Genomic DNA, 20,137 nt, shown 5'->3' with positions numbered 1-20,137 from the left:
TTTCCGTCAAAGTTAATGAAATTTGTTAATGAAATTAACCCTGGTTGCAGTAGTGCATTTTTAAAAGATTTTTTTAAATCAGTGTTTTGTCATATTGCCAGTATCAAGTATCGTTTAAGTATCATTAAAATTAAAATACCATAGAAGATCGTGATATTAAATACTTTAGAGCCATATCACCCACCTCTAGTGTGTGTTTACACTATTCTGCTCAGGTAAAAACAGCCTTCCCCCTCCGATTGGCTGAGAAGGATGAGAAAAATTACCATAACCCCGCCCCCGAGGCCCCGCCCCCTTCCTATAACACGTTGCTGAGTGTTTGGCGATGGACGGGGTGAGGAGGTTAGCGCGTGCTGGACGCGAGAGCGGGCTGCTTATTTTGTTTTATTTAGCGCCGGTTTATGTGGAAGTGTCCGCGGGGAAGTGCGAAACCGGGCCGGGAGGAACTGAGGAGTTGTCGTAGGGGAGAAAAACCGGAGGAACTGACACGGACGGGGAGGCGGAGAGCGAGATATTTCGGGCGGGATTGAGAGACGCTGCAGGCGGCGTGGAGTGCGCGGTGTGACCGCTGGATTCATTTAGCTTTCTGGGTCTTTAAAAAAAAAAAAACACTAATATATACACACACACACACACATACACACTCACACACACACACACACACACACACAGTCTCAAAACACACACACACAGGCTGAGGTGAGTGAGGCAGGGAAGGAGGATCCAGGGAAGAAAGATCCAGGCAGGCAGGCGCGCAGCCCCGCACCTGTTCGCCGAGCAGAGGCGCCGAGCAGCGACTTGCGGGCGGAGGCTGAGCCGCCGCGGGCAGGCATGTGGGCATGGCCTGTACCAGGAGAACCAAAACTTTAGTGTCGACGTGTGTGATCCTCAGCGGCATGACCAACATCGTGTGCCTGCTGTACGTCGGCTGGGTCACCAACTACATCGCCAGCGTGTATATTAAAGTCCCGGTTCCGGTCCCGGCCAGAAAGTTGGACGGCGACAAAAAGGGGGAAACTCTGCGGATTATCGAGCGGCTGGACCGGCTGGAGAACGTCGTTAATCAGCACATACAGGGTGAGTTCCTGAGCTTTACTGAGCTTTTACAGAGAGCTGCGGGCTGCTGGAGTTCAAATCAGCCTGATTCTAGACTACTGTTTTCTTTTGGCTGGAATGTTTGTCTTGTTTTATGTTTTGAGCCAAATGTTTGATAATATTGTGGGTATTTAGGCTTAAAACATTTCAGCTGAATATTTACCTGGGTTAGCATATGAGTAGGCTACTGAAGGTCCATGTTAATAGAAAAGACAGTAATTTATCATGATAAATTCTGGTTTATGTAAAAGCTAAATTTGACCTCCACTTACTCCAAAATGCTACAGTAATATCACTTGATACTTAAGTCATTGACAGTACAGAAAAGCTTCTTTAAGGATATAATGGTGTCATTTGGTAACAGTTTGAATTGCTATTTTCCTAAGTTTGACATCTCATTAATCCAAATTGCTACAGTAATATCACTTATAACTTTTATGATTAATATTATGCAATATGTTCTTCATGGATTTAATTGTTTTATTCGATAACAGTGTGATTTGCTGCTTTTATACGACTCCAAAATCTGGTTAAATTTTTATGAATATTCATTTTTCCTAAGTTTGTCCTCCTCCTACTCCTTGATATTTAAGATTAAGATTAATAATACATAAATGCTTCTTTTTACAAATAGACATTTTCCCCTTTTTTGACATTAATAGTACAGAAAAGCTGCTTCTAGGATATAATTGTGTCATTTGATAAGAGTTTGATTTGCTGCTTTTATATGACTAAATTCTGGTTTATGCAAAACAGAATATACATTTTTCCTACGTTTGACATCCCATTAATCCAAATTGCTACAGTAATATCTCTTATAACTTTTATGATTAATATTATGCAATATGTTCTTCATGGATTTAATTGTTTTATTCGATAACAGTGTGATTTGCTGCTTTTATACGACTCCAAAATCTGGTTTATGCAAAACAGAATATAATTTTTTCTATTTTTCAATGGCTACAGTAATATTACTTTTGTAACTTTAATGAATAATAGTACAGAATGGGTTCTTCTTGTAGTTAATGGTTTAATTTGATAAGTTTGATTTTGCAACTTTTATACGAGGCTTCTTTAAGGATGTAATTACGTCATTTGATAACAGTTTGGTTTGCTCCTTTAATCCAATCCAAATTCTGGTTTATGCAAATCCAAAAGGACATTTTTCCAAAGTTTGACCTCCCATTGCTCCAAATTGCTGCAGTAATATCACTTATAACTTTTATGATTAATATTATGGAATATGTTACTGTTTGTATGGAATATTAATAGTTTTATTCGATAAGTTTGATTTTCTCCTTTATACTACTCCAAAATCTGGTTTAAATTTTATGAATATACGAATATATATGAATATTTTTCCTAGGTTTGACCTCCTCCTACTCCTTGATACTTAAGATTAAGATTAATAATACATAAATGCTTCTTTTTACAAATAGATGTTTTTCCCCCTTTTTTTACATTAATAGTACAGAAAAGCTGCTTCTAGGATATAATTGTGTCATTTGATAAGAGTTTGATTTGCTGCTTTTATATGACTCTAAATTCTGGTTTATGCAAAACAGAATATACATTTTGCCTAAGTTTGATATCCTATTAGTCCAAATGGCTACAGTAATATTACTTTTATAACTTTAATGAATAATAGTACAGAATGGGTTCTTCTTGTAGTTAATGGTTTAATTTGATAAGTTTGATTTAGCTACTTTTATACGTGACTTCTTCAAGGATGTAATTACGTCATTTGATAACAGTTTGGTTTGCTCCTTTAATCCAACTCCAGATTCTGCTTTATGCAAAACCAAATGGACATTTTTCCAAAGTTTGACCTCCCATTGCTCCAAATTACTACAGTGATATCACTTATAACTTTCATGATTAATAGTTCGGAATGTGTTCTTCATGGATTTTTTGTTATTTGATAACAGTTTGATTTACTGCTTTTAAATGACTCCAAAATCTGGTTTATATTTTATTAATAGAGATTTTTCCTAGGTTTGACTTGCCTTTCTCCAAATTGCTACAGTACTATCACTTGAAACATGTCCTTAAATACATGAGAATGAGATTTTCATGATTATTATTAGTGTGAAATGATAACCCTAAACCCTTTGATTTTCATGTCTTATAGGACTCAAAACTCTGGTTTAAATGTGCAACCAATGTTTTTTTTGCTATCAGGGTAGCGAGGCTCTCATTTTAGACACAGTACCATGATTGAATATAATGCAAGGCTTCAAAATTCATTATTAAACCTTCTTCATAAAGCTTTAAAATTGACTTTTGGTTGAGTTGAGTTGAGTATTATAGGTTTACCTGCTGAACTGCTAAGTTGTGGTTATTTTACTGGCTCTTTATATAAGCTACTACACATGCAATGCAATGCAAATTTATTAGAAAGCATGTAAAAGTGTGAATCACCCCATAAAGCTTAATAAAGGGACTGCTGGTTATTTAGCATTGTTGATTATTGAAGGTTCACCTGCTGAAGTGCTAAGTTGTGGATATATTCCGACCTACAAACATTATCCACTTCACATGTTAAAACAGTTGTATATAGCTAGTAGGGGTGGGCAATATTATATCATATACAATATATCATGACACAGAAATATCATGATATTAAAAAAAATCCATATCCTGATAATAGGGCTGTTCTGTCTTAAAAGTAGTCTATTATTTACTGTGAAGCTTTAGGTGTATTTATTGTATAATTGTTTTAGTTTGCAGTTTATATGCATGCACTAAATATTCTGCAATATTATTTGCTGCATTATATTATTTTATGCTATATTATTTATTTTGCCACATTATGATTATTCTGTTATACTATTATACTATATTCCTGAAATTAATTAATTATTTTAGGTTTCTTATATCGCCAAGTATATCGTTATCGCAAAAATACCCTGAAATATCGTGATATTATTGTAGAGCCATATCGCCCACCGCTAATAGCTAGCTTTCTTTAGTCCAGTACTTCTTAATTCACTCTTGCTGGCTTAGCTCTTTAAATGACTGTTTAATTGATTTTAGTCACACTGGGCTACTACATATGATGTCATTAAATACTCTAAAATGTCTTGGAGAGCTTTTGCACATAAAGCCAAACACTAGCGTGGTACTACAGGACTAAAGGTTCATCTGCTGAAGCTCTATTATTTCCAAGCTAGCTAATAAACAGTTGTATAACTTTGTTTAGTCCAGTACTGTAGTTAGCTAAGCTATTTTAAAATGTTTTCCATTTATTTGGGTCAAACACAGAACCATGACAGCGTAAACTGCAACCAAATCCCCACAGCAATGCTCAAAAGTAAAAAAAAATAAAATACTGGATAGTAGTAAACTCCTAAATGTGTAATGTGTGTAATGAATTAATGTAAATGAATGTGTTATTTTTTTTGGGGATAGTATCTCTTTCCCACAGTAAAGCTGATCTAGGTCTTATTGAAATGAAGGGAACACTGTGCCCATGTTTTATTATTCTAGATGATAATGGAAACTAATAATCTAACACCCACAGAGAGAAGATAACAGATGTTCCAAAATTCCTGTGTGTTTTGTTTTTCCTGGAAATGAACCTTTTAGCGAGAGGGATGATTTCAGACTACATACCTCTATTGCTGTTATTCAAATAAACCGAGATTCAGTATTGCGTTCCTTGTGAAACCTGTAATGCATGTACTTTCTGAGAATAAGTAGCTGCAGATACAGCGGTAAATAATAGATGAGGTAAATATACAATACACAGTGTAGCAGGAATGGTATGCAGGCCCTCAGCAGTCCATCTACACAGCCTGGACAAAAAACGTCTCCACCTGGATGTAAGTAAGTAATGATGTGGGGTTGGTTGTTGCTGCAGTTGGTCTGCAGGTTTAGGTTCAGCAACAGTATGTGCTGAAAGAATGAGGTCAGCTGACTTCCTGAATATACTGAATATAGACCAGGTTATTCCATCAATGGATTTTTTTCTTCCCTGATGGTACGGCCATATTCCAAGATGACAATAATGTCATGAGTTCATGGGGCTGGAATTGTGAAAGAGTTTCAGGTTCAGGGAGCATGAGATCATCATTTATCATTTTCACACATGGATTGAGAGAGAGTTCACTACAGAGTCCAGATCTTAACCTCATTGAGAATCTTTGGGATGTGCTGGATGGAGAAGAGCTGCTTTGTGCAGTGGTCAGACTCTACCATCATCATCAATGCTGCTGCAAGATCTTGGTGAAAAATGAATCCAGCAACACTGGATTGAAATAAATCTTGACATTGCAGAAGCTTATTGAAACAATGCCACAGTGAGTGCACAGTGCTGCAATCAAAGCTAAAGGCGGTCCAACCACATATTAGAGTGTGTGAAAGATGAAAGATGTTTTATGCAAATGTGATAGTTTGAAATGCGTTCACAATGGGATATGTTTGGCTTCCTCTCAGTCTGCATTAGGCTAGAATTTAGCACAACACCTGAAAGCAAAGCAACTCAAAGTCGAACTCCTAATTAATATTCTATAAACCAATTAATATGAAGTATAGAGAGACTCCTCCCACTGAGCTGACAATAACAGGATGAAGTAAAGTTCTTTAGTCTGCTTTAAACGAAACTGCATTGTGAAACCTAAACTAGCTGGATCAAATACTGTATATACAAATGTAACAAAGACACAAACCTTAGTGTGGACTCTGCTCCAGACTTTTAGTTTTGAAAATGCTCTAAGTTACTTATTTAATGTAGACTGTAAGGTCTGTAATAGTCAGAAACGGCTGATCTTGTAACTTATAAAGTGAGTGTGGAAAAAAAAAACTGGTTAGTTGAATTATAACTAAAATAAATGTATTTTCTTAGACTGGACATGCTGATCAGCGTTTGTTTGAGAATAAATACTATGCACTGCTATTACCACTGTATGTGATTATCCATTCTTCTAATCTAGAACATGAAAGAGCATAAATATAGGACATTTGATTGTTGAATTATTAATGTTATTCCACCTGTATGGAAGTGCTGAATCACAATGCAGCTCTAATTAAATTTCACACTTTCTCCTGAAAGCCTTGTTGGACTTATGGAGATTTAACTGAGAGCAGACCAATTTTCACAACCTGAGTTATTATTAAAGTAGGGCAAATGTACTTTGCTCCTGCTGGGTAATGGCAGATTGGACTTCTTTTCTTGCATAAAGTAACTTAAGTATGAATGAAACACAGCATTGCTAACAGGCTAAAGGAAAAGGAACAGGAACATTTGTCTAAATCAAATTCTAAAGCTCTTTAAACTCGTTATCAAAGCAACAGCTGCCAAAATAGTTTCACCCTGGAGGACATGTCGGCTTGCAGTGATTTTTGGAAGGAGGATAAAGGTTGCTAGGAACAATAAATGATTAAACATTAAGACTGATATGGGCTTTAACTCTTGGTCATATTTTGTAGTCTTGCATATACAGAAGTACTGTGTAATGCAAGTATAACAGGCCAACATACCAGTTGTTTCAGCATGGAGATGTAGAGGTTCCTAATGGTGTTCTGTGATAATCCATCCCATGCAGCTCCAATATTCTCACACAGTTCTTGTAGATGTTGCAATAGAGGTGATTTAGAAGTGTTTTTATAATTCGTCCAATTGCATCTTACACATTTTCAGTCAGGGATAGGTCTGTTAATGCAGCTGGCCTTGAATAAAGTATCTGTGTTCAGAAAAGGTAGAGTCACCGGTTGCAGGACCTCATTAACGTAACGTTGGGTTGTTAAAGAAGAACTCTGGTGTAAAATGGACTTTTGCTGTAGTAAAACATGGTAAAATGTACTTACCTTTGATGAATAGCACACCTCCGCTCTCCCGCAGCTTCCCGAGATCCAGTAATGTTGTTCTTTTTGCCCAGCACTCTGTACAACGACCGTATCTGGGCATATTTTGCCCCGATAAATCTCTTTACACCGTTATCCAGGCTCAAAGTAACTCAACAACTCAACAAGTGCACAAGAAGCTTATTAAAAACCACTGTTTACATCCTATAACAGTTCTTTGTAGCTCTGCAATCACTGTGCTGATAATGACAGACAGATTCCATTGCTGCTGTTTGATTCCAGGCCATTACATTATTTATGTTATTGACACATCATAGTATATGGACCTGACCTCATTTTATCTGACCTTAATAATCCCCATTTCTATTTTTTTCTTGCATTTAATTAAGCCTATATTAATAAATGAGTTAATAATAAAAGAGAGAATGGGAGACACTATGTGTACAATACAGCAGGGACACAAATAGACATACATGAGACAAAAACAAGGTGCAGTAGTGTGGGGGAGAAATAGATATATAAATATAAGTAAAAAGAAATAGATATATAATATAAAAGAGTGGGAGACACTATATGTACAATACAACAAGACACAATAAACATACGTAAGACAAAAGACAATAGTGCAATATTGACGGTGATTGAGATGGGATGACAGTATAAATAGAACCTGTATAACAGTAGTGCAAATAAGGTATATAGCTTAAGGCTGGTAAAGTGAATGAGTGCATAAAGTACTTAAAGTTCACAGTTTTTGGGGAATGAAAGTGTGTATTGACAGTGCAAATATATCAGTATAACAATATGCACTAGGGGTGGAAATTACAGGGCATCTCACAATATTATCTCAGCACATTGCCCCCAATAACAATTATGTCATGATGTTCTAACCGTGAAGACAATCTCCTCAAAACTTTGCAGCATCTGTGTTCTTGAAGAGGAAAAAACTCCATAATAATAAAAAAACAGGAATAAAGCACACAAAACATTGGTGCAAACTCTTTTCCGAACTTTCAGTTGTGAAAACACCTATAGTGAAAGAGCTTGAATCATTTTCTTGCACATTTTCCCTGCACAGTCCTTTCTCCTGTGGTAAATTCTATATACAGTTGAAGACCAGCAGAGTATAAAAAAACCTAGCAGCACTTTGAGGTGAAGTGTGAAGTTTCCGCAGCTCTTCAGCTGTACAGACACTGGGAGGACTTGATTAAAAGATAGCATGACGAATGGCTCATTATTTGGGACTGTTTCACTAACGTCACCCTTTGGATTTTAATATCTGGTTTAACATCGTGTTCATTTCAGAGTCTGGCGAATGGTTAATGGTGTATAATCATTTTATTCAGAGGGGATTTTTAGCAGCCCAGGTTTTTTGTCACTATTGTTTAGGAATATAAACAAATTGAAAGTCCTTAAGAGCTTAAGTCATTAAGAGCTTAGCGTGGCTCTGTGGTGGAAGTTCCGTTCAGAGCCGTGTCTGTGAGTTGGAGGAGGACAGCGTGTCTCAGCCTCGTCCGAGGGGCTGTTTCTTCAGAGGTAACTGTGTTACTGTGTTCAGAAATTCCTCACTGTGGCTTTAAATCTGTAACAGAACGCTTTTGTCTTCCAGTAGATTAGCTGCTGCTGCCACGGTGTCTGGTCTGGTCTGGTCTCTAGTCTGTCCTCACTTTTTACTAACATTCCGTGTAATAGAGGGTGGGTGTGCTGGAGAGATACACTGATTAACCAAAACATTATGACCACCTGCTTTTTTTTCTACACCCGGTGTCTATTTTATGTTTTAGCTCCACTGGGCATATAGAAAACGTTGTATTTCTATAATAATTACAGATTGTAGTCCTGTATGTGTTTCTCTATATACTTTATTGTTATCCTCCTTTACCATTCTTCAATACTCAGGACCTCACAGGATAGATCACAACAAAACAAGTGTAGTGTATGCGCTCCATACACTACACGACTTCGAAAAGACTCTGAAAAAAGACTTTAAATAGACTTTTTTTTTTAGTCACAGACTAAAGATTATGCAAAAACTGCGGCTCACTATTTGCAAGACTTCAAATAGTTGGTTTGGTCGTAAAGGGCTAAGAGTGTGTATGGAGTCTATGGAGTTTATTGAAGCATTGATACTGGTCTGACTAAAATACTGCTTACTAGGAGTGGGCTATATTGTATTGTACACAATAATATCGCCAACATTTTTGAATATGATTATACCCTGAAATATGGTGCCATGTCACCCACCCGTAATTATCACATCAGGGTACTACTTTTTTTTTACTGTTTTTCGCAAAAGAAAAATTCACACTGTTCTCATTTCCCATTATATATCTACTAGACACAGATTATATTTCTTTAATTGTAGTTATATTTTATTATTCTAAATATTTATCTCTGTTTTATTGCTTTACATTTTAGCCTGTCTGCATATATTTTTATTCTTAATTATTTTATTTCCTCTTAATTAAATGTTATATTTATTGCTGTTTTTTATACTGTAAACTTATTTTTCAGTCCTTGTAATTTTGTAAATGTAATGCTCAGCTGCATTAAAAATAAGGGTTACCCTCAGTGTGTTTCTGAGTGGAAATAAAGGTTGGTTGATTGATACCTGTCCAGTCTCAGATATATGGAGATATTTGGAGTGCATTATTATTAGTATCATGACATTCTGGATCATTGTCTTCTGCTGTTACAAATCTAATAAAATTCATGTATTTTTTAAATATCTCAGTTAGGGGTGTGCCATATCATATTGTATGCAATAGTAAAAAAAAATCTTGAAATATATATATATATATATATATATATATATATATATATATATATATATATATATATATATATATATATATATATATATATATATTTTTTTTTTTTTTTTTTTTTTTTTCTTTTAATTTAGTGTTTTGTTATATCTCAAATAGTATCGTTATTGCAAAAATACCATGAATAAATATTGTAATATTATTTTAGGGCCACGTTGCCCTCCCCTACTTTTTACTGTTACATATATAGTTTTTTGTAAGTGTGTTGTAAATATTATCACGATTATTAAGATGATTGAGGTCATGTCTGTTTGTTAAACGATAAGTTGCTAGTGTAATTATCGTGACAGGCCTACCAGTTAATGTCGCTACAGTGCTGAGAAGAATGACCCACCACCCAAATTATAACAATAGCTGCTTTGTGAGATCCTGAGTACTGAAGAACAGGGTGAAAGGAGGATAGCAATAATGCAGTATGCAGAGAAACAGAACTTCAGTATGCAACTATTGTAGAACTACAAAATGCTGCTTTATAAAAATGAGTAATGGTGTTTAAACAGGGAGTTGTTAAGGTGTTAATGTTATGCTTGATCGTTGTGTATACTGTATACCCCTGAAATTCCAGTGTACTCTCTCAGTCAGACAGATCCGAGCGTGCATTAATTCCAGGCTAGTAGAAGTTAAAAGTGATTTACTTCCAGCTCTGGTTGGTGAATCGGGCAGCCCAGGCTCCTGTTTAGGAACTCGTCTGAATCTGTTGTGGCTGTAAGAGCTTTCAAGCAGACAGGGTGGCACCCACCGCTGAATCCCGGGCGCAAATGGACCCCACTGAGCCGAGAGGAGGCTACGCTCGGCTGATTACTTAAGCAAACATTCCCTCGCTTCAGCCACAGGCACGTTTTACAGTTTGGCACTGGCAGACGCTGCTGGAAGGCTTTGGGCGAAGCGAGTGCATTAGGGACAGATTTCTCTAGTCTCAACACTTCAGGGAAGATGCTTACAGCTCAATGAAGACACTTTTGGACATCATCCCGAAGACACCTTTGCTCTTTCAGATTGTTTTATCTTTGTAGGACAAATATATTTTGTAGGGGTTCAATTAAATACATTTTCAGAACTGAAACAAATTGCTCAAAACATTTGTATACCAAATGTTAAACATGCTTATCCACAGATAAATCTTATTTAATTTTGCCATTGCACATTAGCAGTAGGGGTGGGCAATATTATATGGTATACAATATATCGTGACACAGAAATATCGTGATAATAAAAATCCATATCGTGATAATAGGGCTGTTCTGTCTTAAAAGTAGTCTATTATTTACTGTGAAGCTTTAGGTTTATTTATTGTATAATTGTTTTAGTTTGCAGTTTATATGCATGCACTAAATATTCTGCAATATTATTTGCTGCATTATATTATTTTATGCTATATTATTTATTTTTCCACGTTATGATTATACTGTTATACTATTATACTATATTCCTGAAATGAATGAATTATTTAAGTTTTCCTATATCGCCAAGTATATCGTTATCGCAAACATACCCTAAAATATCGTGATATTATTTTAGAGCCATATCGCCCACCCCTAAATAGCAGTGGGGCAAAATATCTATATCTCAATATATATTGTTGTTTTTGTTTGCGATACATTATCAGTACGTGGTGTCAAATATTGATAATTGTATTGTATAAAATAAGCACACTAAACTAGAGCTTAGATCGGCCCGAGCCTCTGCCCGTTCTGCCCTTATGTTATTAGCCTGAGCCCGATTTAAACCCGACATTTTTAGTAAGTAGAGCTTTAAAACTGAGTTTTTTAAAAACATTTTCAGACTGTTTGAATAAGCGAAATCTGTTCAGACTGATGTTAGTTAACATTGCAACACTGAAGAAGCATGGACCTGTTATTTAAGAACCATGTTTATTAAGAACAGCTACACACAGCACTGCAAGTCGAATGCGGACAAGTGAAAAAGGCTGCGTGATAATAACATTCTAACTTGTGCAACTTTTTACATTTAAAACATTGTTTAATTTATTACTTTGCTATACTGTGTTTATCACACCATAGCTTTATTCCCGGGACGACCCGGCCTGAGGAAAGGGGTGGGGAATCTCGTCCCAAACCGGCCCGAGTTCAGGTCGGGGCTCGGATCGTTTTGGGACAGAGAATCTGAACTCTACTCTAAACTCTAAAAAAACTATCCTTGACTCATCAATTAGACTTATCACAGTTAAAGCTTCATTACACCACATGGTGGCGCTATAATCAAATGAATAAGTAAACCTGTGTTAAAGAATATTGACTCCAATAAATCCGTAATTCCTGGTATTTACTTATTTAGGAATGTTTTATTCTATTCAATTCAGACTGTGTGAATTATTGCAGAGAATTGTTTTGTGATATATTGAGTAACACAGAATCACAGTATTGTGATATTGTATTGTGAGATGCCCTGTGCGGTTACAAAACTATTTATTTTTTCTTCTTAAACACTTATTTGCCATTTTAGGCAATGTAGTTAAGCTCTTCTTAAACCCAGACTTCTCTTTCGGCTTAACACACAAATGTAACCCTGAACCCCAGTCCTGATAAGACCTTGTCCTTGAAAATCAGATCTCTCCCATTATAATCAGTGGAGCTGTAGATATATAAGCCAGAAGTGACTAAGCACTGAAGTTACTCTTGCATTTGCTCTATAAAAAGCCCATATCTTGCCACCAAACAGGGTTAAACTTGCCAGATATGGATAAGGAATTTGCAATCACAAAAACAGTTACTCTTATCAGAACTGCTGTTTTTTTGCAGTTTCCACAAATAGCTCAATGATGCAATGCCAAATTGGTTTGACTGACTTGACTGATTTGTTCCAGTTAAAATAGATTTATGTACTAGTGCATCTCAAAAAACGTTGCTTTATTCAAGTAATTCAGTTCAACATGTGAAACTCATATATTATACAGATGTATTACATACAGAGCAATCTATTGTAAGCGTTTATTTCTTTTATTGTTGATTTATTATGGCTTTTTTATGGATTGGTAATTTTGTCAATGTGTGCAGTGTTCCAATTCCTGCTGGAAAATGAAATCCCCTTGATTTTCAAATGAAATGTAACATTTACTGATGATCAGTGATGGTTTGGAGAGACATGTCATCTGCTGGTGTTGATCCACTGTGTTTTATTATCAAGTCAAAGTCAGTGCAGTTTTGTTTTCATAGAAAATCTTACAGCACTTCATGCTTCCCTCTGCTACTGACAACTTTTATAGAGATGCGGATTTCATTTTCCAGCAGGACTTGGTGAACTGCCCACACTGCCAAAAGTACAGATTACCGTATTTTTCGGGCTATAAGGCGCACTTAAAATACTTATTTTTTCCCAAAAATCGTCATTGCGCCTTATAATGCAGTGCGCCTTGTGTATGGATTTTGCTTGTGTTTACTGACCTCGATTTTTATGTGGTACACGGCGCTCTGTTGTGCAGAATTCCTCACCCACGCCAGAAAAAGATCCCCCTCTTGGGCTAGCGCGCGGTTACCTTTGACTGCCGTACTGCCTCTCGGCTGTGGCTCAGGGTAGCTAGTTTCCACTGTAGCTCCGTGGCCAGAACAAGGTGCCGGTAAACTTTCCTTTCCACCCGTTCTGGGGTAATAGAACAAACTGTTTCTTTTTAGCGCCCACTTCTAAGTAAAGTTAACCTCTTAACACGCGCTGGCCCACCAGCGGGCCAGAAATATTTAATATTTCATAACTGGCTGTGTTTCTGAATAGTTATGAACAGTTACAGGTTCAATATAGACATCCAATATACCATTTTAAAGCTTAGAATCTCTGCTTTTGAGCTATTTAGCCTATTTAGCGGAATATCCTTTCAGAAAATAAACATTTAGGGCGAAATATGCCTTGGTTATGATTTTAATAATTCATAACTCTCATATTTGCGTTTATCGTTCGTCCATATTTCATCGAATGCGGTCATGTCATACACCATTCGAACCGTCTGGCTTTCCGGATTCCAGAACTGTGCTTTTACTGTAGGATGTATGTTTCATGAATTAGAGCTGCGTCAGAGCGCATGTTTCCAGTAATAAAAGGCTCTCCTTTTGTCCTGGGGTAACCTCCGGTCACTGCCGCCACCCCCCGAACACACACCCGCGCTCAGCCACAGGTCCTACCTTCAAAACGCGTCCAGACTAAAGAGAATCCATCAATCCAGTCTCCTATAATCCACAGTTATATCCAAACAGCGCTGGAAATCACTTCATCCAGAAATGAAACTTATCCAATCTTTATCTCTGTTTTAAAACCGTTTTATTCACCGAATTCGGCACAACACGCTATTATAGTCAGAAGCCTCGCGGAGTAATGCGGTACTTGCTGTGCTTCAAGTAGTATTATGGTCTGTCGGAGCGTTGCGGCTACCGTTGTCAGGAGCCTCGCGGAGTAATACGTACTTGCTGTGCTTCAACATAATATTATGGTCTGTCGGAGCGTTGCGGCTACCGTTGTCAGGAGCGTCGCGGAGTAATACGTACTTGCTGTGCTTCAACATAATATTATGGTCTGTCGGAGCGTTGCGGCTACCGTTGTCAGGAGCCTCGCGGAGTAATACGTACTTGCTGTGCTTCAACATAATATTATGGTCTGTCGGAGCGTTGCGGCTACCGTTGTCAGGAGCGTCGCGGAGTAATACGTACTTGCTGTGCTTGTTGATTTATTGCTCAGAGATGTTGTTATTTTTCACAGATATTGTGAAGGATTTATTGCTCAGAGTTATTGTTACTGATATAAATAAAGTTTCATTTAGTGCGCCTTATAATCCAGTGCGCCTTGTGTATGGACTAACACTAAAAATAGACCGTTCACTCATCGTGCGCCTTATAATACGGTGCGCCTTATAGTCCGAAAAATACGGTAATCTTATATCCTATTCCAATTGTCTTAGACACTGATTTTTGGGTTTTCACTGTCTGTAATCCATAATCAACAATGAAAGAAATAAATGGTTAAAATAGATCACTCTGTGTTTAATACATCTATATAATATATAAGTATAATCTATATAATATATTCAGTTCACATTTGTTAACTGAATTACTGAAATAAAGTAATTTTTCAATGATATTCTAATATTCTAATTTTTGAGATACACTAGTACATACAAATATCCTAAATATTATATGTACCATATACCATATATGTAGTAACTATACTGTATATAAACCTAACCTTTTTCAAAAATGAAGTTTTATATTATTGAAACTGTCCAAATATCATGTGATGCGACTGTCCAGCTATGACGGCTGTTTTGGAAAAAAATCTTTGAAATTACTTTTAAATCTGTTTATCTTTATTTTCTGCTGTATTTGACGCAGTTTTCAGAGTGGTCCGTAGTGCAAACATTTTGTACATAATTGGTTTGTATAATTTGCATAATTTCTCTGCAGTGTTATTTTATTCATTCATAATAATATACAAACAAATGTCTGTCCATTTGTTGAAATGTCATGTGGTGCGACGCGACCAAGAAGAAACCTTTTTATGTATTCATCATTTTACCTATTAGCCAAGGACCCACTGAAGCAGCAGGCAGGCGCTTAACTCTCCTGCATATTTAGTAAAATAAATCTATTTTCACAGCTAGATATGTAGTTATCATACTGTTATTGATCTGTTGTTATTTTTTTTTTTTTTGGGATTACATGTTTACATGTATTAACACTATATTTCCAAAAGAATCTGCTGGCCGGCATTGGTGTTGGGTAAGGTGAGGCTTGTATGGAGCTGCTCAGTCATGTAAACTCTCCATTCCATGAGTCTCTCTACACTCTACTGTTGTTGATCTAATCTGAAGCTACATTAAGTTTGGAGGTGTGTAGTCATGTGAAGTCATGTGACTCTGGAGAGTGTATTAATTATTCTCTGATCATTAATATCTGGCCAAACCCCCTGCATTACATAGATAGATGCAGTGTGTTTTAATATTTGCTATGATATATGTATCATTTCCTGTAGCCATTTTGGTTGAAATAATGGATTAATCCCATGGACTGGCCTATTTATCCAATACCAGAACCAGCAAATGTTGTTAATGGTATAGGAGTTATCTCTTTAATCCTTATATCAGATCAGTGCTTATTCCTTATTCTACAACAACAGGATGTGAATAATCAAGAAAAAAAGGTTTTCAAATTAGCATTAGCAGGTTATGCTAAACTGTCAACTCCAGCACTGTGATGCAACTCCTCAGCTTGGTAGTGCACAGTATCAGAGATGTTCCACCATTAAATTTTATTGGGCTTTAATAGAAAAAAAAGTCTATTGGCAAAAACTAGACAAATAAATATAAATTAATATGTTTATGATTTTATTTTAGTAATATGTTTTAAAATAAGCAATCACAAATTCTCAAAATGAGTGAAGTAAGACTTCAAGAATCAAGTAAAAATCCCAAATTTTATGTCTTGAATTAGGACAAAAGCATCAGAATATCTTGATTGGTCACTTTGTGCTTATTTTAAATTCAAATTACTTAAAATAATAAATAGTTGAAAATTCTAATTTAGACACTGATAAATATGATAATTCCTAAAATAAGCAAATAAGGGGCTCACTGAGGAGAGGCACTTTGCTTTTCTTGCATGACAGAGAGACCAGACAGCCTGTCCTCCGCGCAGGTGGAGCCAGCAGCTGGTAAAGCCACATCTGGCATGTACCAGCACCATGCGTCCCGCTCATTCTCCAACATGGTGTGCAGAGAGAGGGAGTGCAGGGTATGAAAATGCCATGCTGGACTTTTTTACTACATACTCAATCATTTCCACATTTCATGCTGGGACTTAAAGGTAAGTCCTCAAAGCAATCAGTGTGAAGACGTCATCCTTTACTGCTGAGGGGCTGAAGGAAGTGGGTAATTGGCCTGGTCACACTGTATTAGGCCTCCAACTGTTAGAAACTATCAGGTGAAATTTTCAGAAGTTACTTATTAAATGGTTCATATCATGGAAAACCAGATGCTCAGTCAGAACAAACCATATTTTTTCCAGTTGGTACAGTGCAATGTTACCATTAACAACATTTTCTGGAACTGGTATTGGATAAATAGGCCTTTCCGTGAGATTAATCCATTATTTAACCAAATTGCTACAGACAATGATACATATATCATAGCAAAAACTAAAACATATCCAGACTAACCAATGCAGTGACTTCAGACTGTTATTAAAGGTCGGAGACAAATTAAACTCAGAAAAACAGTTAGCATTGAGGCTAACCTGATTCGGTCCTGCTGAGGCCAGCTGTTAGCATTGTGGCTGCCCTAGTACTCTAGGCTTTATTTCCTAGTTACTGACAGATATGCTGCACATATCATTGCAAATCCTTTGATTTCTTGCATTCTCTTGTTTATTTACTTAATTTTGAATGCTTATAAATGGATAGTTAAAGTGGCAGTCCATATTATTTTGTTTCTAAACCCAAGAAGAAGCATTTTTAAATGGAGAAGGGATAAAATATAGTGTTTAAAGGTACCAGTGTGCTAACTGACCATCCCTGCCAAGCCTATTATATTAATTCTAAAAATTGGGGTGTCAGGTTGTTTTTCCCAGGAGTTCTTCTATCCACGCCACGCGTCTTTACGTATTTACATCACACGTACAGCCTCTAAAAGAGGATCCGGCTCAGTTTTCCTGAACGCAAGCGGCTGGTGGAGCAATGGAGACTTCAGAAGAGGAAACTCAGAGCTCAGTAGCTCATTCACTCATAGAAAAACCAAAGTGTGAAGTTTCTGACTGAGCTCTCTCTCTCTCTCTCTCTCCTCCCAGTTTAAAATGTTTCTTCTTCATGCTCGATTCAATTACCTGCTCTCACCAGAGAGGGCCCTAAATCCCAAAACTTACGCTTTAATTATTGTAGTGACAAATAAATAGAAATTCAGTTTTTTTTTATATAGTGAGGTATACAAGTAAATGGCTGGGCTGTATGTCAAATCATATACTTTTGCAGAGGGAGCTCTTTGCCCTGCTGACTCTGATCATGTGACATAACTAGATTGGAGGCAGAGGTCCCCGGTAACCACAAACCAAACTACTTCTTATCCTGGAAACAAATAGTGCAGCTTCAACTCATTTAGAATGTAAATTTTCTGATGTTTCACATCAATATTGGGAAATTCAACAGTGTTGGATCACAGTTTTTGTCCACATCGTGTTTTCTTGTTATTCGATGGTATCGGATATCAATCTTTGCACAAAGTTTATGTATCGTATCAGATATAGGAAGATTGAATGGTGCTTTATTACCATGGAACTGACGTGCGAGTGGTGTTCACAGTGGATTCTCGTATCCTGTTGTGAGTCAGTGGAGGCAGTGATGCACTAAAATGACTGGATATGGAACTCAGCTCCTGCTTTCTGAAGGAAGTCCTATTAGGTTTCAGCCCTTTGTGTGGATTTCCTCCTCCTCTATAGTCTTTCTTTTTAAAGCTCAGGACATTTCCAGTCTCGTGTTTCATGCAGCTGCGCGGCTTCCGCAGCGTCTATTGATTAGGCCGCTCGGTCTAAGGGCTGATTAGATTATTAGCATTCAGTTGTTGTTATAATGAACTTGGCAGTGTAAGCTGCACTTGGCTCCTCGCAGGGCTGTTGAGTCCTCTTCTTACTCATCACATTTCAGTAGTTCGCTGGGAATGGAGTGATCTTATTACCTAATTCTTTTTGACAAATATCCAAGAAAATATATCCAGATGTTTGTGCGACACGCCTTTTAATGAATGTATTAATAAAAGCTTTTTAAGTTGCACCCTTTGGTAATAGATGTGTAGAAGTAAACACACAGCTTGTCTAGTCTCTGAAGAGAAGTACTGCCAAAAGAATAGGACTGTCTAGCTAGCAGAGAATGAATACAATGAAACCATTGGCACCATGCCTAATGCCAGCCTTGGGTTACAAGGGTATTAAGCCTCCAACATTGAGCTGTGGAAAAGTGGAACTGTGTTGGTTCTCTGGAATAATGGTGCTCCATCCAATACTTTTTGGATGGGATTAATTGGGGATGGTTTGGGTGATAATGCAGCATCCTGGCCTCAGTAACTTCAAGTACAATAGAAACCTCGTAGCAATGCAAATGCAATACCATCTTTTAAACCAATAATAACTTTGATTTCAGAAAAAAAACATGACCAAGCAGGTGACCCAATACTTTTGTCCTTGTCCATAGTATATATGATGCGTACTATGCACCAAACCTCCAATTGTTCCCCAGTCCCATACAATAGCTTACCACTGCCCTTCATTAGTCTTTTTTGCACTACTCTTTTTTTCAATATGTTTGGTCAACTTTAAAAGCTGTTTTTTAGCTTGGAAGCAATTCAAAGTACACATTTCTGGCCCTCCTGAAATCGGTGGTCGGGTGTTTTATTGAAGTGGTCTTTGCTGTAAATGTAAAAGCTATCCGCTCCCTGTGCTGTGTGTGGGGTTGTATTATTGGTACATTTTTTAACGTGACTAGTTCAAATTATAGCATTTATTCCCTTTCTATCAGTATCTCCTTATAAAGGCTTACTGTGATATGACTGGAGCTATTGCACATGTGTACATTGCGATATCTATGCTGAAACCATATATTGCTCTGGCCTTTTGCTGATTGTTATTGAATAGGTCAAAGCTTTTGCAAAACACAGAAAATTGATGCATTTAATTGTGCATTTGGTTTGCGGTTTGCAAGAAGTTCTTGTGTGTGAAAACAAACCAGTGACAATGCTTCTTTCCCAAACAAGCCCAGAATCGGTCCTAGTTGCGGACTTATTTATTCAGGCCAAGTGTGAAAATGCTGGATATATTAAATGTAGAGATTGAATTCTGTTGTACTGTAGTGCGATTCCAGCAAAATGTGCTTACCTATTTTTTTGACTAAACGGTGTAATTCTTTAATTTTCCTCAAAATCTATAGTGCACCTTATGTATTAACTCTACCAGTCAGGTATTAAAGAGCAGTAAAGCCACTCCGCTGAAGTACAGCATTATGCGTTATCAGTGAAGTTTCTTCAGCACTAAGACTGGGTGCGGCAGCATTAGCATTAGCGCTAACTGCAGCGGTAGCTCTTTTTTCATTCATAGGCAAGTATATTGGATTGTAGTCTGCGTGTTTTCAGAGTTAAAATAAGATATGTGGGACAAACTGCTTGCTGATAGTGCTCATGCTCACAGGAACATTCATGGTTCCTCAGAAAATCCAAGCTTACTGTATAAATAAATAAACGGAAGCACTTTAATCACCTAAATAAACAGTTTTCAGGAGAGAAATCTGTGTAGATTAACATCCAGCGCTTTGTTTGATTTTTTTTTTTATATATAAAGAATTACAGTTTTGTTTACGTAGGCGCTTCCCCATTAGAAGGGAAACATGGCGACACCCTTACTCACTTCGATGTAGGCATCCTTACTAGTGTCACTTAA

The 20,137-nt window shown here is 36.9% G+C and overlaps 1 protein-coding gene across 1 annotated transcript in view; it reads left to right on the top strand.

Moving 5' to 3' along the window:
* The first annotated feature begins 319 nt into the window (after nt 1-319).
* galnt18b (UDP-N-acetyl-alpha-D-galactosamine:polypeptide N-acetylgalactosaminyltransferase 18b) overlaps nt 320-20,137 on the top strand; it is a 158,845-nt gene continuing 139,027 nt past the window's right edge. Inside the window, exon 1 of the mRNA XM_007254660.4 lies at nt 320-1,077. Coding sequence (XP_007254722.3) covers nt 840-1,077 — 238 coding nt within the window. The 5' untranslated portion in view covers nt 320-839. The remainder of the gene's footprint in view (nt 1,078-20,137) is intronic.

The sequence above is a fragment of the Astyanax mexicanus genome, chromosome 16, assembly GCF_023375975.1.
Source record: "Astyanax mexicanus isolate ESR-SI-001 chromosome 16, AstMex3_surface, whole genome shotgun sequence".
NCBI classification, from domain to species: domain Eukaryota; kingdom Metazoa; phylum Chordata; class Actinopteri; order Characiformes; family Acestrorhamphidae; genus Astyanax; species Astyanax mexicanus.
The sequence above is the reverse complement of the archived record's forward strand: the minus strand, read 5'-3'. Positions and strand labels throughout refer to the sequence as shown.